Below are 23,027 nucleotides of genomic sequence, written 5' to 3'. Positions count from 1 at the left end.
AATAATGAGGATTAGAGCAGAAATAATGAAATAGAGAATAAAAAATGGGGAAAAATCAGCAAAAGAGTTGGTTTACTGAAAAGAGCAACACAATGGACAAACCATCAGTTAGAATAAGAAAGGGAGAAGATTCATGGCTAAAATTATAAATGAAATATGAGACATTACAACTGAAGTCCCCAAAATTAAAAGGATTAAAAGAGACTATTAGGAATAATTATAGGCCAGCAAAGTGGATAACCAAGAAAATATGGATAAACTCCTAGAATTGTACAACCTATCAAGAGTGAATCATGAAGAAATAAAAAAAAAAATCTTAACAGACCAATAACTAGTGAAGAAATTAAAGCAGTATTCCAAAATCTCCCAACAAAGAACAGCCCAAAACTATATGCCTGTTAAATTCTACCAGACATTTAAAGAACACCAATCCTCAAACTCTTCCAAAGAATCAAAGAGGAGGAACTATTCCCAAACTCATTGTACGAGGCCAGCATTACCCTAGAACCAAAACCAAAGACATAAAATCACAAACCAAATTCTTGAAGAATATTGATGCAAAAACTCTAAAGAAAATATTCTCAAACCAAATTCAACAGAACATTAAAAGGACCATACACTACAACTGAGTGAAATTAATACATGGAAAGCAAGGATGGTTCAAAATATGAAAAATCAATATAATACACCATACTAACAAATGAAGGAGAGAAAACATGATCATCTCAATGCAGACAGGAAATTTGAGAAAGTTCAATACACTTCCATGATTTTAAAACAAAAACACGGGGCGCCTGGGTGGCGCAGTCAGTTAAGTGTCCGACTTCAGCCAGGTCACGATCTTGTGGTCCGTGGGTTCGGGCCCCGCGTCGGGCTCTGGGCTGATGGCTCAGAGCCTGGAGCCTGTTTCCGATTCTGTGTCTCCCTCTCTCTCTGCCCCTCCCCCATTCATGCTCTGTCTCTCTCTGTCCCAAAAATAAATAAACGTTGAAAAAAAAAATTTTTTTTTAATAAATAAATAAATAAATAAATAAATAAATAAATAAAAACAAAACCACAACAGGGGCGCCTGGGTGGCTAAGTCAGTTAAGCGTCCGACTTTGACTCAAGTCATGATCTCACAGTCCGTGAGTTCGAGCCCTGCATCAGACTGTGCTGACAGCTCAGATCCTGGAGTCTGCTTCAGATTCTGTGTCTCCTCCTCTCTCTGCCCCTCCCCCACTTTACAAATAAACATTTAAAAAATAAACATAAACATCAAAAGATTAAAAAACAAAATACAACAAATGGGAGTAGGATGAAATCACCCCAACATAATAAATTAAGCCATATATTAAAGACTCACAGCTAACATCATGTGCAGTGGGGAAAGACTGAAACTTTTCCTCTTAAGATCAAGAATAGGTCAAGGATGCCCACTCCTCCCTCCCAAGAGGAATTACACAAGCAAAATGAAGAAAAGGAATACAAATTTGAAAGGAGAAAAAAAAAAATTGTTGGCAGATGACTTGATCTTACATGTGGAGAGCCGTAAGTATTTCAAGAAAAATTGTTAGAATAAGTAAATATGTTCAGCAAACTTACAGGATATAAAATGAAAAGTCAGTTGCATTCCTATACACTAATAATGATCAATCTAAAATGGAAACTAAGAAAATCCGATTTATTATAGCATAAAAAATATACTTAGGAATAAGTTTAGCCAACTAGGTTAAAGATTTGTACACTGAAAACTACAAAACACTTCTAAAAGAAATCAAAGAAGTTACCAATGAATGGGAAGATATCTTGTGCTCATGGATTGGAAGACTTAATATTCTTAAAATATTTACACTACCTAAAGTGATCTATAGATTCAATGCAATGTCCTTCAAAATCCCAATGACATTTTTTGCAGATATAAGGTAAAAAAAGTCCTGAAATTCAAATGGAATCCCAAAGGACACCAAAGAGCTAAAACAATCTTGAAAAAGAACAACAAAGTCGAAGGCCTCAGATTCTCTGATTTCAAAATTTAGTACAAAGCCACCGTAATTTTAAGTAATTAAGACAGTGTAGTACTGGGACAAAGACAGATACATAAGCCAAAAGAAAAAAGTAAAGCACCCAGAAATAAGCCCTTGCATGTATGGTCACGTGATTTTTGGCTAGGGTGCCAAGTCTATACAATGAGGAAAGGATAGTTTCTTCAATAAAAGGTGATGGGAAAACTAAATTTCCACATCTCAAAAGAGTGAAGTTGGACCTATATACAAAAATGAACACAAAATGGACGAGATACCTAAAAGTAAGACCTAAGCTCTTAGAAGAAAACATAGGGAAAAAGCTTTAGGACACCAGATTTGGCTGTGATTTCTTGGATATGACCCCAAAAGCACAGGCAATGAAAGAATAGACAAATTGAAAAAAAAAAAATTACATCAAATTAAATAACTTGTGTGTCAAAAGAAACACTCAACAAAGTAAAAAGGCAACATACAGAATGGAAGAAAGTAATTGCAAATCCTATATCTGAAAAATTAGTATCCAAAAATATATATATGGAGCTTCTACAAATAACCCAATGAAAACTTGGGTAAAGGACTTGAATAGACATGTCTCCAAAGATGATATAAAAATGGCTAATCAGCACATAAAAAGATACTCAGTATAACTAATCATTAGGGAAATGCAAGTCAAAACCACGAGATAGCCCCTTCACACCAATCAGGATGGCTATTATCAAAAGAACAGAAAATAAATGTTAGCAAGAATGTGGAAAAGTTGGAACCCTTATGTATGTATGGTTGGTGGAAATGTAAAATGGCACAGTAATTATAGAAAACAGTACCTAAATTTTACCAAAAAAAATTAAGAATAGAATTATTACATCATCTGGCAATCCCAACTCTGGATATATACCCAAAAGAATTCAGAATAAGGTCTCAAGTTATTTGCACATCCATGTTCACAACTGCATTATTCACAATCACCAAGAGGTGAAAGCAACCCAAATGTCCATCAACAGACGCAAGAATAAAGAAAACTTTAGGTATATGCATACCGTGGAATACTATGCAGGCTTTAAAAAAAAAGGGAATTCTGTCATGTGCTATAACATGGATAAACCTAGAGGACACGTTAAGAAAAATAGGTAAGTTAACAGAAGGACAAAAAATTATATGATTTTACTCATATGCAGTACCTACAGTATTCAAAACCATACAAACAGAAGGGAGAAAAGTGATTACCAAAAACTGGGAGGACTGGAAAGGTGAAATAAGTGCTTAATGAATATAGTTTCAGTGTTACAAGATTAAGAAGTTCTAGAAAACTAGGGGTGACTGGGTGACTCAGTCAGTTAAGCATCTGACTCTTGATTTCAGCTCAGGTCATGATCTCACATTTCGTGAGTTTGAGGCCTGTGTGGGGCTCTGTGCTGACAGCATGGATCCTGTTTGGGATTCATTCTCTCTCTCTCTCTCTCTCAAACAAAAAAAGTTCTAGAAATCTACAATACAACAATATAATATGTTTAACACTGCTGAACCGTGTGTTTAAAAATGATTATGAGCATGAATTTAACGTTAGGTGTTTTTTACCAAAATTAAGAAAAAAAAAAGATTTAAACACACACACAAAAGTGAAGGTAAAATACTTTCTCAGACAAACAAAACGAAGGAACATGTTGCAAGAGAAGTTAAAATAAGTTCTACAGAGAGAAGAAAAAGGATATAGGTCAGAAATGCAAATATACATAAAGAGAGGGGGAGTACTAGAGAAGGAATAAATTAAGGTAAAATACTTTCATTTTTATGATTCTTAATATAACAGATAACAGTTCCTTCAAAATAATAGTAGCGACAATGTATTCAGTTATGTATGCTTATCTAAATGTTTATATAGGTGTATGTATATATGAAATGAACAAAAGCAATGATACAAGCCATGGAAGGCGGGGTGAAGAAATTAGGAATATTTTGTTAGAAAGTATTTCACTACCAGTATATTGTTACTTGAAAGTTAGTTGTAAATGTATAGTGCAACTGTGGGGAAATCACTAGAATAAAGAAATATAATTAATATACTAAGGTAGGAGAAAAAGTAGAATCATTTAAATGCTCAACTGAAACCACTAAAGGCAGAAAAAGAATGGAAGACAAAAATAGGAACAAAGAATGAAGGCAACAGTAATAAAAAGTACACTTACAAAATGGTAGATGTTAATACAACTAAATCAACAATCGCTTTAAATGTCAATGGTCTAAATACATCAACTAAAAGATTTTCAGAGTAGATCAAAACACAGGGGAGAGCCAACTATATGTTATCTATAAGAGACCCATTTTAAATAAAGGCACAGATTAAAAATAAAGGACAGGGAAAGGGATACCACGCCACTTTAGGTGAATGTTTGTGTCCCTCTAAAATTCTTATGTTGAAGCCTAATACCCAATGTGAGGAAATTTGGAACTTTGGGATGTGATTAAGTCATAAGGGTGGAGCCCTCACAAATGGTATTAGTGACCTTATAAAAGAGACCCTAGAGGCTCCCTTGCTCCTCCTGCCATATGAGGACACAGTGAGAAGACAGTTGTCTACGAATCAGGAAGTAGGCTCTCAACAGACATCCAATCTGCTGGCATCTCAATCTTGGACTTCCTAGGCCCCATAACTATGTGACATAAATGTTTGTTGTTTACCCACTCTGTGGTATTTTTTGTCACAGTAGCCTGAACAGACGACGATACATGCTAATAACACTAATAAAAGACAGCAGAGTAACTATGTTAATTTCAGATACAGCAGGCTTCAGAGCAAGGAAAGTTATCAAAGATAAAAAGGGGCATTATATGATGATAAGGGGCTCAATACTCCAAGAAGACATTACAATTCTTAATGTGTATGTGCCTAAAACTAGAGCACAAAATACCTAAAGGCAAACACCGATATAAATGCAAGAAGAAATAGATAAATTCACTATTATAGTTGGAGACTTCAACACCTCTCTATTAGCAATGGATAGATACAGCAAGCAGAAAATTGGTAAGGATATAGTTGAACTCTAAAGCATCATCAATCAACTGGATATAACTGACATATAGAATATTTCATCCAATTAGAAACAGACTATACATTCTTTTCAAGCTCACATGGGACATTCACCAAGACAGACCATATTCTGAGCCATGAAATGCACCTAAAGAAATTTAAAAGAAATCAGACAATGTCTGCTCTCAAACCACAATTTAATTTAAACTAGAAATCAGTATCAGAAAGAGGGTTGGAAAATCCCAAAATACCTGGAGAATACAACTCACTTCTAAACAACACATGCATCAAAGGAGAAACTTCAAGAGAAATTTTTAAATATTTCTAACTAAACGAAAATGATAAAAACAACATCAAAATTTGTGGAATGCAGTGACGGCAATTCTTAGAGTGACTTATAGCACTGTGTGTGTGTGTGTGTGTGTGTGTGTGTGTGTGTGTGTGTGTGTGTAGGAAAAGAAAGATCTAAAATCAGTAAGCTAAGCTTTCACCTTAGGAAACTAGAACAAGAAGAGCAAATTAAATCCAAAGAAAGCACAAGAAAAGGAATAAAAGCCCTATTTTATTTTATTGTAGAAATCAATGAAATTGCAAATAGGAAATCAACGGAGAAAATCAATAAAACAGAAAGCTAGTTCTTTCAAAATATCAGTAAGCCTCTAGCCAAGCTTATTAAAAAAAAAGAGAGAGAGAAAAACACAAATTACTAATATCAGAGATGAAAAAGGTGTCATCACTATGGATTCAATGTATAATAAAAGGCTAATGCAGGAATAATGTGAACATTATCTGTGCCCACAAATTTGATGGCAATAAAATGGACCAATTCCTTGAAAGATAAAACCTAACAAAACTCACATAAGGAGAAATAGATGGTCTGAATAGGCTTATATCTGTTTAAAAAAAAAATGAACCAATAACTAATAACACACCAAAACAGAAAACATTAGACCCAGATGGTTGCATGGGTGAATTCTACCAAACATTTAAAGAAGAGATACCAATTTTTTACAATCTTCCAGAAAACAGAAGCAGAGGGAATACTTCCTAAGTCATTCTATGAAGCCAGCATTGCCCTAACACAAAAACCAAAGACATTACAACAAAGGAAAACTACTAACATCTCTCATGAACAAAGGTGATAAATTCTCAACAAAATGTTAGTAAATTGAATCCAACAGTGTATTTAAAAAAAATATACAGGGGCGCCTGGGTGGCGCAGTCCGTTAAGCGTCCGGCTTCAGCCAGGTCACGATCTCGCGGTCTGTGAGTTCGAGCCCCGCGTCAGGCTCTGGGCTGATGGCTCAGAGCCTGGAGCCTGTTTCCGATTCTATGTCTTCCTCTCTCTGCCCCTCCCCTGTTCATGCTCTGTCTCTCTCTGTCCCAAAAATAAATAAACGTTGAAAAAAAATATATATATACACCATGACCAAAGTGGGATTCCCAACTGGACCACAGATTCAATGCAATCCCCAATCCCAGCATTTTTTTTTCCTTCTTGGGTATTGACAAACTGATACAGAAGTTTATATGGAAAGGCATAAGGCGAGAAGAGCCAAACCAATAATCCAGGAGAAAGTTGAACAACTGATAATACTATAAGGCTACAATAATCAATACAGTATGGAATTGGTGCAAGAATATAGATAAATGGGACAGACTACACAATTCAGAAACAGACAAATATAGTCAACTACTCTGACAACAGTGCACAAGGAAGAAAGGACAGTCTTTTTAACAAATGGTGCCAAAACAACTGGACATGTCAAAAAAAATGAATGTTGATGAAAGAGAACCTTCTCAACATGATAAATGGCATTTTTGAAAATCACACAGCTAACACCATTCTCAATAGTGAAAGGTCAAATCTTCCTTCTCAGAAGAGGAACAGACAAGGATGCATATTTTCACCACTGCTATTCAACATTATCATAGAGCATTCCTACAAGAAGGCAAAGGAACCCACATTGAAAACTGTATTTACAGAGGACATAGTCCTATATATAGAAAATCCCAAAGAATCCATAAGAAAACTACTAGAGCTATAAATTCAGCAAAGTTGGAGGTTATAAGATTATATAAAAATCAGTTGGGTTTCTATACACCAGCAGTGAACAATCCAAAAAGGAAATTAAGAGATCAATTCCATTTGCAACAGCAGCTGAAAGAATAAAATACCTAGGAAAAAAATTAACAAAGTGGAACACTTGTACACTAAGAATTATAAGATAGTGGTGAAAGAAATTAAAGACAACCTAAATAAAATGGAAAGATGTTCCATGTTCATCAACTGGAAGGCTTAATATTAAGATGGCAATAATACCCTAAGCAATTTATAAATTCAACACAATCCTTATCAAAATTCCAATATCCTTTTTTGTAGATATGGAAAATGTGGTCCTCCAAATGTAATTGCAAGGGATCCTGAATATCTAAAACACTCTAAAAAAGTTGGAGAAGTCACACTTCCCAGTTCAAAATACACTGCAAATCTAAAGTAATCAAAACAGTGCAGTATGGCTTAAGGACAGACATACAGAACAATGAAAGAGACTTGAGTGTCTAGAAATAAACCCATACATGTATGGCCAAGATTTTTGACAAGGGTGAAAGACCATTCAATGAGGAAAAACGAATCTCCTCAACAAATGGTTCAAACTATTGCCTTTTAATGCTCTATGTATGTATGTGCGTGTATATACACATATATATGTAAATAAACTTGGAGCCTCACCTTATATATAAAAAGTAACTTAAAACTGATCAAAGACCTAGTGTGAGCTAAAATCATAAAACTCTTAGAACATGCAAGAAAATCTTCATACCATGGATTTGGCTGTCTATTTTTAATTATGACAATAAAAGCATGAACAAAAAAAGAATAGAGACATTGGGACATCATAATTAAAAACTTTGTGTTTCAAAGGACATTGACAAGGATATGGAGAAATAAGAACCTTCTGCACGGATGCTCAGGATGTAAAGTGGTGCAGTGGCTGTAGAAGACAGTATGGGTGGTTCCTCAGAAAGTTAAACAGTGATTACCAAATGACGTGGCAATACCACACTTAAGTATGTACTCAAGAGAACTGAATTCAAGAACTCAAACATATACTTTTACAACAGTTTTTCATTGCAGCATTATTCATAAGAGCCAAAAGGTGGAAGCAACCCATGTATCCACTAGCAGATGACTAGATAAACAAAACATGGTAGAAACACACAATAAAATATTCCTCAGCCACTAAAAGGAATGAGTTCTGGAACCTGGGAGGAAGATCAGAGAATAGGAGGACCCTAAGCTCACCTCATCCCATGGATACAACTAGATAACATGTACATCAGTGTAAATAACCCAGAAAAGGACCCAAAGACTGGCAGAACAGACTCTCCACAACTCAATGTAGAGACAAGCCCACTCTGCAGAGAGCAAGAAGGGTTGAGACATTGTCAAGAGCTCATTGGGACTGTCTAGGGGAGGGAGGGAAACCACAGGTACAGAAAGGGGAGAGGACCAGACCCTCACACCAATCACTTGTGGCATGGGGAAACCTGCATGAAAACCAAAGGGGCATAATTTTATGACTTCTTACAACCAGCTGGGCTTAACATCAGGAACTTTACAAATCAGCAGGCTCAGCTCTGGGAGACCCAGGTGGGGGAGAGGAAACAGAATCCCCACCTTTAAAGAGACAGCACAACGAACAGCCCCACGGAGATACAGCATAGAAGCATTAGTTTGGGGGGGAAAAAAAAGCTTGGGGTATACAGGTAGGGGATATGGTTAATAATCTCAGAATGTGTGTTGGAGGCAAAACTTCTCCAGGAACAAAGGAGCTGGCAGGCCCCATTTTCTTCCCCCACCCCCCAGCCTAGACACATGGACACACCTGCAGGAACCAGCAAAGCAGCAACATTTCCTACCTAATTTGCTAACAATGTGTCCCACCCTTGCATTCTCCTACAGACCTGCCTCCTCCAATATGCCCTTGCCTGGAGCCCATCCATAGTAGTGCTGCAAGCCTGGCCCAACAGGGTCCAGCACCCCTCCAAAGTGACTCCTGCCCCAGGGAGAAGGAAAGATAACCATACACACCATTCCAACTGCACCCCAGCAGTGGGCTGAGGGCTGATATCTGGTCTGACTGCAGGCCCTTCCCACCAATAAAAGCTTCTCAAGGGACAATACAGGGAAAGTGCCCTGCAGTTATATGCTATTACATCTCTAGAAAATGCCTGGTCTGACTCAACTCAAGCCCAAGGTGGCCTCAGACTGTCCCACTAACAACATAGGGACCAAACCATGCCCACAATGGGCAAAGAGAGCCATTGCAGATGTTGGGCCTGAAAGTAAAAGCAACTCAGCCACAATAGTAGGGCAAACACAACACACATGGGAGACACCCCTGAAGCACCAAGTTCTGATGAACAGGGGACACTGCACTGCAGGACATTACAGGACCTCTTCTTCATACAGCCACTACTTTCAAGAGCAGGAGACAGCTGACTTTCCTAACACATAGGAACAGACACAGTTAAACAAAGTGAAGAGGCATAGGAATGTGTCTCAAATGAAAGAACAGGACAAAGTCATAGCAAGAGACCTAACCAAAACAGATAACTAATATGCCTGACAAAGAACTTAAAGTAATGGTCCTAATGATACTCACTGGACTTGAGAAAAAAGTGAAGGACCTCAGTGAGATGCTTAACAAAGATATAGAAAAAATTTAAAAAGAACCAACCAAAGGTGAAGAATTCAATAACTGAAATTAAAAATATACTACAAGGAATAAACAGTAGACTAGAGGAAGCAGAAGAATGGATCAGTGACCTGGAGGACAGAGTAATGGAAAGTGATCAGGCTGAAGAGGAGAGACACAAAATAATAACAAAAACTGAAAACAGACTTAGCGAACTCAGTGACACCATCAAGTGTAATAACATCTGCATTATAGGGATCCTACAGGAAAAAAGAGAGAAAAGGGGGAAGAAAACCTATTTGAAGAAATAATAGCTGAAAACTTTCCAAATATGGGGAAGGAAACAGAAATCCAGATCCAAGAATCAAAGAACCACCCTATAAAATCAACCTAAGGTGGTCCACACCAAGACACACAGTAATTAAAAAATGGCAGGAGCACCTGAGTGGCTCAATTGGTTAAGTGTCCAACTTTAGCTCAGGTCATGATCTTCTGGTTTGTGAGTTCGAGCCCCGTGTCAGGCTCTGTGCTGACAGCTCGGAGCCTGGAGCCTGCTTCAGATTCTGTGTCTCCCTCTCTTTCTGCCCCTCCCCTGCTCACACACTGTCTCTCTCTCAAAAATAAATAAACATTTAAAAAAATGGCAAAAAGTAGTGATAAAGAGAATTTTAAAAGCAGCAAGAGAAAACAATTACATACAAGGGAAACTCAATAAGCCTATCAACTGATATTTCAGCAGAAACTTTGTAGGCCAGAAGGGAGTGGCATAATATATTCAGAGTGCTGGAAAACAAAACAAAACAAAAAAACCTGCAGCCAAGAATACTCTATACAGCAAAGCTGTATATACTCTATATAGCAAAGCTATTATTCAGAATAGAAGGAGAGATAAAGAGTTTCTCAGATAAACAGAAGTTAAAGGAATTCATCACCACTAAACTAGCCCTACAAGAAAAGTTAAAGGGGACTCTTTGAGTGGAAAGGAAAGTCCATAAGGAGGAGTAAAAAAAGTAGGAAACATAAAAGCAATAAAATTAAGTATATCTATAAAATTAGTCAAGAGATTCATAAAATAAAAAGATATAAAGTTTGACACACGTAACTAAAAGGTGAAAGGAGGAGTAAAGAATGGGCTCAAATTTAAGCAACCATCAACTTAATATAGACTGCTATATGCAAAAGATGTTATATACAAACCTAATGGGAATGACAAATCAAAACCAGGAACAGATATGCAAAAAATAAAGAAAGGAATCCAAGTATATAACTAAAGAAGACCAGCAAACCATGAGAGAAGAGAACAAGGAACAGAGAAGAACTATAAAACAACCATAAAACGGTTAACTAAATGGCAATATGTACATACCTATCAATAATTACTTTGAATGTAAATAGACTAAATGCTCCAATCAAAAGACACAGGGTGACGGAATGGATAAAAAGCAAGACCCTGGGAATGCAAGCTGTTGCGGCCACTCTGGAAAACAGTATGGAGGTTTCTCAAAAAACTAAAACTAGAACTACCCTACGACCCAGCAATTGCACTACTAGGCATTTATCCACAGGATACAGGTGTACTGTTTTGAAGGGACACATGCACCCCCATGTTTATAGCAGCACTATCAACAATAGCCAAAGTATGGAAAGAGCCCAAATGTCCATCAATGGATGAATGGAGAAAGAAGATGTGTATGTGTGTGTGCGTGTGTGTGTGTGTGTATAGAATATATATAGAATATATATATACACACATACACGTACACACGCACACACACACAATGAAATATTACTTGGCAATCAAAAAGAATGAAATCTTGCCATTTGCAAGTACGTGGATGGAACTGGAGGGTATTATGCTAACCGAAATTAGAGAAAGACAAAATCATATGACTTCACTCATATGAGGACTTTAAGAGACAAAACAGATGAACATAAGGGAAGGGAAGCAAAAATAATACAAAAACAGGGAGGGGGACAAAACAGAAGAGACTCATAAATATGGAAAACAAACTGAGGGTTACGGGAGGGGTTGTGGGAGGGGGGATGGGGTAAATGGGTAAGGGGCACTAAGGAATCTACTCCTGAAATCATTGTTGCACTGCATGCTAACTAATTTGGATGTAAATTTTAAAAAATAAAAAATAAAATTAAAAAAATAATAAATCTTAAAAAAAAAAAAAAAACAAGACCCATCCACATGTTGCATACAAGAGACTTCAGACCTAAAGACACATGCAACTTGAAAGTGAAAGGATGGAAAAGCATTTAAAATGCAAATGGAAGTGAAAAAAAAGCCAAGGTAGACAAAATAAATTTTAAAACAAAGAGTGGGGGCGCCTGGGTGGCGCAGTCGGTTAAGCGTCCGACTTCAGCCAGGTCACGATCTCGCGGTCCGTGAGTTCGAACCCCGCGTCAGGCTCTGGGCTGATGGCTCAGAGCCTGGAGCCTGTTTCCGATTCTGTGTCTCCCTCTCTCTCTGCCCCTCCCCTGTTCATGCTCTGTCTCTCTCTGTCCCAAAAATAAATAAACGTTGAAAAAAAAATTAAAAAAAAAAAACAAAACAAAAACAAAGAGTGTAATAAGAGACAAAGTCACTGTATATAAAGAGTACAATCCGACAAGAAGATACAACAATTGTAAATAGTTATGCATCCAACATGGAAGCACCCAAATACATAAAGCAGCCAGTAACAAACATGAAGGAACTAATCGATTGTAATACCATAATAGTAGGTGACTTTACACCTCACTTACATGAATGAATAGATCATCCAAACAGAAAATAAATAAGGAAACAGTGGCTCTGAATGATATATTGGACCAGATGTATCTAACAGGTATATTCAGAAAATCCATCCTAAAACATCAGAATACACATTCTTTTCAAGTGCATATGGAAAATTCTCCAGAAGAGATCACATATTAGGCCAAAAACCAAATTTCAACAAATTAAAAAAGACTGAAGTCATACCTTGCATCTTTTCTGACCACAGCAGTGTAAAACTAGAAAGTAACCAGAAGAAAATAATCTGGAAAGAGCACCAATACATGGAAGATAAATAACATTTAACTAAACAATGGATGGGTCAACCAAGAATCAAAGAGGAAATTAAAAAAAAAAATACATAGCAACAAATGAAAATGAAAACACAGTGTTCCAAAATCTTTGGGATACAGCAAAGCTTTTATAAGAGTAAGTTTATAGCAATATAGGCCCAACTCAAGAAGCATGCAAACATCTCAAATAACCTAACCTTACACCTAAAGGAGCTAGAAAAAGAACAAAGGAAAGAAATAATAAAGATTAGAGCAGAAATAAAATAGAAACTAAAAAAACCAATAGAACAGATCAATGAAACCAGGAGCTGGTTCTTCGAAAAGATTAACAAAATTGATACCCGTTTAGCCAGACTCATGAGAGAGAGATAACTGAAACAAAATCAGAAATGATAGAGGAGAAATAACAATTGATACTACAGAAATCCAAAGGATTATGAGAGAATATTATGAAAAACTGCCTGAAAATTGGACAACCTGGAAGAAATGGATAAATTCCTAGACATACAACCTTCCAAAACTGAATTAGGAAGAAATAGAAAATTTGAACAGAGTGATTGCGAGCAATACAATTGAATCACTCATCAAAAAACTCCCAACAAACAAAAGTCCAGGACCAGATGGCTTCACAAGTAAATACTATCAAACATTTTACAGGAGAGTTAATACCTATTCTTGTCAAACTATTCTAAAAAATAGAAGAGGAAGAAAGGCTTCCAAATTCATTCTATGAGGCCAGCATTACCCTGATACCAAAACCAGATTAAGACACCACAAAATAGAAAGCTACAGGCCAGTATTTCTGATGCACATAGATGTAAAAATCCTCAACAAAAATATTAGCAAACCAAATCCAACTATACACTTAAAAAAAAAATCACCAAGATCAAGTGGGATTTACTCCTGGGATGTGAGGCTGGTTTAATATTCACAAACCAATCAACTTGATATATAACATCAATAAAAGGATAAAAACCATAAAATCATTTCAGTAGGTACAGAAAAAACATTTGGCAAAATACAACATTCATTCATGATAAAAACCCTCAATAAAGTAGGTTTAAAGGGAACATACATCAACATAATAAAGGCCATATATGAAAAACCAACAGCTAACATCATACTTGGTCAAGAACAGAACAAGGATGTCCATTCTCACCACTTTTATATAGCATAGTACTAGAAGTCCTAGCCATAACAATCAGACAACAAAAAGAACTAAAAGGCATCCAAATTGGTAAAGAAGAAGTAAAACTTTCACTATTTTCAGATGACAAGATCCTATTATACAGAAAGCCTTGAGGACGCCACCAAAATCTAGAATTGATAAATGAATTCAGTAAGTTTGCAATATACAAAATCACTATACAGAAATCTGTTGCATTTCTATACACTAATAATGAAGCAGCAGAAAGAGAAATTAAAAATATAATCCCTTTTACAATTGTACCAAAAATAAAATACCTGGGAATAAACTTAATCAAGGAGGCGAAAGACTATACTCTGAAAACTATAAAAAGCTTATGAAAGAAATAGACGATGGCACAAAGCAACGGAAAGATATTCTATGCTTATGGATTGGAAGAATAAATATCGTTAAAATGTCCATACTACTCAAAGCAATCTATAGATTTAATGCAATCCCTATCAAAATACCAACAGCACTTTTCATAGAACTTGAACAATCCTAAAATTGGTATGGAACCACAAAAGACCCCAAATAGCCAAGCAGTCTTGAAAAACAAGAACAAACATGGAGATATCACAATCCCAAATTTCAAGATATAATACAAAGCTGTAGTAATCAAAACAGTGCAGTACTGGCACAGAAATAGACACACAGATCAACAGACTGGAATAGAAAGAAACCCAGAAATAAAACCATGGTTATATGGTCAATTAATCTTTGACAAAGAAAGCAAAACTATGCAATGAGAAAAAGTCTCTTCAACAAATTATGCTGGAAAAACTGGACAGCTATATGCAAAAGAATGAAAGTGGACCACTTTCTTACACCATATACAAAAATAAACTCAAAATGGATTAAGGACCTAAATGTAAGACCTGAAACCATAAAAATCCCAGAAGAGAGCACAGACAGTAATTTCTCTGACATCGGCTATAGAAACGTTTTTCTAGATAGGTCTCCTGAGGCAAGGGAAACAAAAGCAAAAATAAACTGTTGGGACTACATCAAAATAAAAAAGCTTCTGCACAACAGCAAAGGAAACAACAAAACTAAAAGGCAACCTAGTGAATGGAAGAAAATATTTGCAAATTAACCCTCATAAAGGGTTAATACCCAAAATATATAAAGAACTTATAAAACTCAATTCCTGCTAAAACAAACAACAACAACAACAACAAATCCTCAACGTCCAAAAAAACAAATAATCCAGTTAAAAATGGGCAGGGGCACCTGAGTGGCTCAGTCAGTTAAGCATCTGACTTTGGGTCAGGTCATGATCTCTCAGTCCATGAGTATGAGCCCCACATCAGGGTCTGTGCTGACAGCTCAAAGCCTGGAGCTGCTTTGGATTCTGTTCCCTTTTCCCTCTGCCCCTCCCCAACTCGTGCTCGCTCTCTCTCTCTCTCTCTCTCTCTCTCAAAAATAAACAAACATTTTAAAAAAATGTTTAAAAATGGGCAGGAGACATGAACAGGCATTTTTCTAAAAAAGACACACAGATGGCCAACAGACACATGAACAGATGCTCATCATCACTCAACATTAGAGAAATGCAAATCAAAACAACAAGGAGATAACACGTCACACCTGTAAGAATAGCTAAAATCAAAAACACAAGAAACAACAGGTGTTGATGAGGATGTGGAGAAAAAGGAACACTCTTACACTGTTGGTGGGAATGTAAACTGGTGCAGTCACTCTGGACAATAGTGCGGACGTTCCTCAAAAAGTTAAAAATAGAACTATGACATGATCCAGCAATGACACTACTGGGTATTTCTCCAAAGAGTACAAAAACACTAATTCAAAGGGATACATGCACCCTGTGTTTACAGCAGCATTATTTACAATAGCCAAGATATGGAAGCAGCTCATGTATCAACTGATGAGTGGATAAAGAAGAGGTGGCATGTACATACAATTGAACACTATTCAACCATAAAAGAGAATGAAACCTTCCCATTTGCAATGACATGGATGGAGTATAATGCTAAGCAATATAAGTTAGCCAGGAAAGATGAATACCATATGATCGGCCAGAGAAAAACAACATATAAATACCATATGATTTCACACATGTGGAATTTATGAAACAAACAGAGAGAGAGAGACAGAGGCAGAGAGAGAGAGAGAGAGGCAGGGAGAGAACGAGACAGAAAGACAAACCAAGCAACAGAATCTTAACCATAGAGAACAGACTGATGGTTACCAGAGGAGGGGATGAGGTGATGGGGATTAAGAAGTAAGAAGTGCACTTGTTGTGATGAGCACCAAGTGATTAAAATAAAAACTTAAAAAAAATGCAATTCAAAAACAGGAAAAATTCAATCATATTGTTTTGGAATGAATACATAGGTGGTAAAACTTAATACAAAGACAACGAAATGATTATCATAATGGATGATCTTCCAATGAGAAGGAAAGAATTATAATCTAGAAGGGTACACAGTCGTTTCTGAGGTGCTAATTATGTTCTATTTCTTGTGTGTTATACTTCACACTAAAAAAAAAAAACAAAAACAAAAAAAAAACAACAACAAAAAAACAGGATGGTAAGGATAAACACCACTCCAGGGGTGCCTGGGTGGTTCTGTTGGTTAAGAGTCCGACTCTTGATTTTGGCTCAGGTCATGGTTTCATGAGTTTGAGCCCCATGTGGAGCTCTGTGCTGACAATGCAGAGCCTGCTTGAGATTCTCCCCATCTCTTGGCCCTTCAGCCACTTGCACTCTCTCTCTCAAAATAAATAAATGAGAAAAACACCATTATGTTGACTGGTTCATAAGAATAAACCTTAAAGGGAGGTTCAGGCTGCCAGGCAATCATAGTTCATTGCCCTGGTCCATCTGCCCACTTACTCTCCCAGAATATTTCATACCTTTCTGCTTTAAACCTCCAGTATCTCCTCTCCCATCATCATCTACAGTCGATGACTGAAAATGGAAGAAAACTTCCAGACTTACCACCATACATACCCATGTCCCAGGATTTTGCACCCACATATTTCTACCTTCCCTTAGCCCAACTCTCCATGTTACCATGTAAGGCCAGTCCACCTACTTGTGCACCAGAGCCCATTCCTCCTTGCCTTCTCAAAGACGGTATTATAGCAGTTCTCCCATCTGTCACCTGTTATCATCAATTTCCTTCAGCAAATGTGCTATTTCTTAACCCGACTTCTCCACCAGCTAGCTGCTACCCCATTTCCTTGCTTCTGTTTGTAGTTAAATTTCTTGAAAAAATTGTCTGTAGTTACTGTCTCTGATCCTTTTCCTTCCATTCTCTCCTAAACCCATCACAACCGGTTTTTTGGCCTGTCAAAACTGCTCACCAAAGATAATCAATAACTTCTAAAGGTCAGCTGTCGGCTCTCATCTTACTTACCTATCAGGAGTATTTGACACAGGTTATCACTCCTTGCTCTTTGATGGACTTGATGAACATGTGGTTTTTCCTTTTTTAATTAAATTTTATATTTTTCATAAAATAATGGTTATTATAAACGGAAGGTTTTAAAAACACTTTATTACTTGGAAAATAAAATTTTGGCAGAACTAAATTTTAATGCCTTCACCGTTTCTCCTCTCTATGCATTTTCTCTGCTGAATTAAAAAACAGAACACTTTTACTGGTATATAGAATTGAAGAGTCTGGGGACTACTAGCCAAAAGGATTTAACAAACATGTACCTGCACTAAAAGCTCACTAAAGCATAAGCAGTAGAAATTACATTGGCTAGATTATTAGACACACACCCCTCCCCAGCTCTGTCAGTACTGGTTGTGTGGCATTAAAGTTTTTTGCCTCTCTGACCCTCTGTTTCCTCAACCATAATGCCCATTAAAGTACCCAGTTCACAGGAATATGAAAATCAAATCAAACAATATATTTAAAATACATTGACATATAATAGCTACATGTGTGTTTAGTTAATGCAACAGTATTAACTATGTGTTTAGTTAATGCAATGTTAATACAGTGGGTGGTATATGGTAGGAGAGAGAGTGGACCCAGTGTCAAGGAGAGTAGACCATCCTAATGCACAGAAGTATTTTATCCACTTAGGTTCAGAAATGCCGGCACATGATGACAAGAAGAAGCATTCTGGTCAAGTTTCACTACTGTTCATAAATTCTCTGCAGACCGTTTGCCCCTGTCTTGCCTTCACCAGAGTACCCCACAGCAAAAGACCACCTCCCACATCCGCTCACTGTTAATGGAGTATTAGGCACAGGGTATGGCAAAGACACAGAAGGTAGTTCTAGAGTAAGGTCAGAATGTATTCTTAAATAAACTAACGGTGATTATTTAGAAAATAAAAATATCCACTTACCTTTCTTGAATTTATGCACGGGGAGTTTCTTAAGTTGATCTTTACGAAGTCTGTTTCTTCTAGCTCTATGTCTATCCTGGACAAATTTTGTGATCTAAAAATAAAAGAAAAAAAAGAAATCAGATATTAAATATGCAAATAGAAAATGGCTATTAAAATAATAGACATGTTTTAAGTGTCTGGATAGCTCCTGCAAATCAAATTCAGTTTACTTACACCCTAATCGTATTATTATTAATTGAAGCACTAATTAAAGCACTAATTACACAGGTGATTAGTTACCCCAAAAATTATGCTTTTGAATTTTTATTCATTGACCCAAATTATCTTTACTTACTTTAACAGAAACATTATAAATAACATAAAACTAGTTTTGTTTTGCAAATAGAAATGGTAGACCATAGATTACAAAGATTCCACTGGACCAAGAAGAAGGCAGAGTTGAAATTCCTGTTAATTATAAGCTAATAAAATTTTCAAACATACATTTATTAGTCACCACACTCTCAGTTGTAGCAGCAAACTGAATAGAAGTACTACCTAACACCTGTACTATGAATATTCATAAGTATTCAGATAAAATCTATAAGACACTTCAACTGTAAGTTACTATGCTTGAAAAAATGAAAAGTAGTCCACAGGGGCAGAGCCAAATGCCAAAATTATATCCATGAAAAGAAAATTTTGACCAATTTGGCTATATCAATATGAAGGACTTCTGTCCTCAGAAGACACTATTAAAAAATAAAAGACAAGACACAGACTGAGAGAAAATAGTTGCAAATTGCATATCTGATAAGGAATTGTATCCAGAATTTATAAAGAACTCAAAACACAATAACAACAACAACAAAAAAATAAGCAACCCAATAGACAAAATAAAGGGCAAAATATGTGAATAAACACTTCACCACAGAAGATACAACCATGGTAAATAAGCACTGGAAGAGATACTCAATTCAACATAATTAGTTCAAATCACAAATACCACTATATAGAATAGAATGGCTAAAATTAAAAAGACTGACTATATCGAGTGTTGGCAAGGAGGTGGAGTTACTGGCACTGTGATACACTACTGGTACAACCACTCTGGATGCTGATGATTTCTTACAAATTTAAACACACAATTACCCTATACTCAATTACCCCACTCATACTTACAGAAATAAAAGTACACGTCTGTATAACAACTTGTACACAAATGTCCATGTCAGATTTATTTGTAATATCCAAAACCCAGAAACGACCCAAATGCCTATCGATGGGTAAATGGATTAAAAAAACAAAAACAAAAACAAAACCTGTGATATATTCATACAATCAAATACAACTGGGTTAAAAAAAAAAAAATAATAAATATACTCAAAAACTATATTAACCTCAAAATAATTGTTCTGAGAGAAAGAAGGCAGACACAAAAGAGGACATAATATACAATTCCATGTGTAGAAAACTGGAGAAAATACAAACTAATCTATAGTGACCAAAAGCAGACCTGTAGTTGTCTAGGGATCGGGCGAGGAGGGGGAGGTGGGGGAGGATGAGGACATGACCGGTGAGAGGCAGGGATTATCAAGGAGCATGAGGAAATTTTTTGAGCTGACTGATATTTCAACAGTGATTGTGGTAGTGGTTTCACAGGTGTGTGTGTCAAAACTTACCAAACTGTACAATTTAAATATGTGCAGTTTGTCATGTGTTAATTATACCTCAATAAATGCTTTTTAAAAATTCAATAGTAACCACTAGAAGAACACTATAATCTAAGCTTTTAAACCAGTAGGAGAAAGTGGAGTCATCCAAATCTTCAAAGAAGAAGAAACAAACTAAAAGTAAACAATAGAAATTATTCCAAATGTATGTGTAATTGCAAAAATGTAAGTGGATTAAATTCACCAGGTTTTTTTTTTTTTTTTTCTGAAGAGTGTATCATATTGGATAAGGAAAAAAATCCAACTATATGCTATTTACAAGACACAAGATTAAAATTAATGACACATTAATAAAAATATAAAGGTAAAAAATAAAGGAATAAAGGTATGCCATGAAAATATTAAGCAAAAGAAAGCTGATGTATCAAGTAAAATAGAATTTAAGACAAAAATCATTAGGAGGTAACATGACAATACAAAAAAACAACACTTCATCTAAAAAGGACAAAATTATAGGAGAAATACCCAAATTCCAAGTTCAGTAATTTATAGCTAAAGCAGAGAAAAAATTTAAAGACTACACACCTATGCTGCCTGATATAGTAGCCACTAGGTACATGTAGCTACTGAACACTTAATATATGGCTAGTCTCATTTGTGATTTGCTGTAAAATTATAAAATATACACCAGATTGTAAATACTTAGAACAAAAAGAATGTAAAACATATTTCATAATTACTTATATTAATTGAATACTGAAATACATTTTAGATTTAGTATTTAATCTCACCTTTTTCTTTTTATCTTTTTTTTTCTCTAAGTTTACTGATTTATTTTGAGAGAGAGAAAGTACACGAGTGGGTGAGGGGCAGAGACAGAGAAGGGGGGAGAAAGAATCCCAGGCAGGCTCCACACTCCGCACAGAACCCGCCCACATGGGGCTTTATCTCATGACTATGAGATCATGACCTGAGTAGATCTCGAGAGTTGGACCCTCAGTCGACTGAGCAACCACGTGCCCCTCTTTTTATCTTTTTCATTTGACTACCAGAAAATTTTAAATTACAATAAATTTGGCTTCACAGTATTGTTCTATTGCCTAGCACTGTTTTAGAAAACAGAAAAGTACCAAACAAACATAGAGAATTGTGATGACTGCACAAATTCTATGAATATACTAAAAACCACTGAATTAGGGGGCGCCTGGGTGGCGCAGTCGGTTGAGCGTCCGACTTCAGCCAGGTCACGATCTCGCGGTCCGTGAGTTCGAGCCCCGCGTCGGGCTCTGGGCTGATGGCTCAGAGCCTGGAGCCTGTTTCCGATTCTGTGTCTCCCTCTCTCTCTGCCCCTCCCCCGTTCATGCTCTGTCTCTCTCTGTCCCAAAAATAAATAAACGTTGAAAAAAAAAAAAATTAAAAAAAAAAACACTGAATTAGACACTTTAGGTGTGTCAATTTTATGTTATGTGAATTCTATGTCAAAATGGTTTTTAAAATAAAAAAAATACACAAAACAAATGCGAAAGCTCAAACTAATGTACATATATAGAACTTTGAACTCCACAATTCTTTTCACATACATGGGGAGTGTTCACAAAATATGGCCACAAAGCAGATCTTTGGAAATAACCAAAGAATCTATAACATACAATGTCTTCTGACCACAATAAAATTGAATTAGAAATCAATAGAAAAAAAGAAGATACAGAAAAATATATATGCTCTTTGGAAATGTAAAACTTTATTAAAATAGTTTATAAGTCTCAGAAGAAATCATAATGGACATTTGAGTTTCTGAGGGGGCCTTAAAATTAGCATGCCTTTTTGCCACCTGGATTCTAAATAACTTGAGAAATAAGATCATGAACTAGCAAATAGATGCAGGTGGAGTACCTAATGCAGTGGAGAAAGAATTAGAACTTTTTACTGAACCACAGAATGAGACTGCCTTACCCAGCCAGGTACAGACAAAACTCCTCTGGAATGGAACAGGCCTTCCCTTCACTCACCCCCAGAATTGCAGAACTAGTCCTGGAGAAGCTGGAAATAGGTTAATCCCAACAGAAAGGTGGAGCTGAGCGACGCATGCGCTAGGTTTATTCTTCCCAAATACACCACACACATAAGATACTTCATCTCCCCTAAGACCAAATGAGTGAGAGGGTAAGGAAGAGCTAGGAATTAGAGTAACTTGAGTTCTCCCTTCACATGAATGGAAACATCAAGAGTGCTAAAGAAATATTCTATATAACAACAAAAAATATTTTTAAATGTAAACCAAATTGAAATAATAATCCTTATCAAATGCTAGGAATTGAGGCTAACATCACTGTTAAACAGAAATTTATAATCTAAATGCATTTAAATCTAAATCTGGAAAGAAAAAAACTAATAAGCATTCAGCTGAACAAGCTAGAAAAAAAAAAGCAATATATCCAAACAAAACAGAAGAAAAATGATGCTAAGAGCAGAAATTCATGAGAGACATAAAACAGTGAAGACTTTAGAATATAATTTGCAGTGGAATCGAAGCTGCTTTACATCGGAGATTTTTTACCAATTTTAAGTACAGTGATGGATCTTCAGATCGTAGAGCAGTGCCTAATTCATCATAGATGTGAAATGAATATTTGTTTAGTGAAAGGAAAAAGAAAACCGTCAAGGTCTACTTCTTTGAAAGACAAAACAGATAAATTAATAACACTGTGAAAAGGCACGGGCAGATATGAATAAAGAGAACTCATTTCACATACAGTAGAAATTCTTAAAGAAAGAAAGAAAGAAAGAAAGAGAGAGAGAGAGAGAGAGAGAAAGAAAGAAAGAAAGAAAGAAAAAGAAAGAAAGAAGAAAGAAAGAAAGAAAGAAAGAAAGAAAGAAAGAAAGAAAGAAAGAAAGAAAGAAAGAAATGCTCTTTAAATTGTTATGTGAAGGGTGCCTGAGTGGCTCAGTCAGCTAAGCGTCTGACTTCAGCTCAGGTCATGATCTCATGGTTCGAACCCCACATTGGGCTCTGCACTGTCAGTGCTTGGGATTCTCTCTCTCCCTCTTTCTCTCTGCCTG

General features: G+C 36.2%; 1 protein-coding gene across 6 annotated transcripts in view; it reads right to left on the bottom strand.

The window, feature by feature from the left end:
• The window catches only part of RNF13 (ring finger protein 13), a 160,798-nt gene that overhangs the window by 23,272 nt on the left and 114,499 nt on the right, over positions 1 to 23,027 (bottom strand). For all 6 annotated transcript variants that reach the window (XM_086674518.1, XM_025913353.2, XM_086674520.1 and 3 more), the window contains one exon: positions 18,313 to 18,406. In XM_086674518.1, the coding sequence (XP_086530644.1) occupies positions 18,313 to 18,406 (94 nt within the window). The remainder of the gene's footprint in view (positions 1 to 18,312; positions 18,407 to 23,027) is intronic.

Source organism: Puma concolor, chromosome C2, assembly GCF_028749965.1.
Source record: "Puma concolor isolate L17-30 chromosome C2, mPumCon1.1.hap2, whole genome shotgun sequence".
Lineage (NCBI taxonomy): Eukaryota > Metazoa > Chordata > Mammalia > Carnivora > Felidae > Puma > Puma concolor.
Note: the sequence above shows the minus strand (reverse complement) of the source record. Positions and strands in the feature narration are given on the sequence as shown.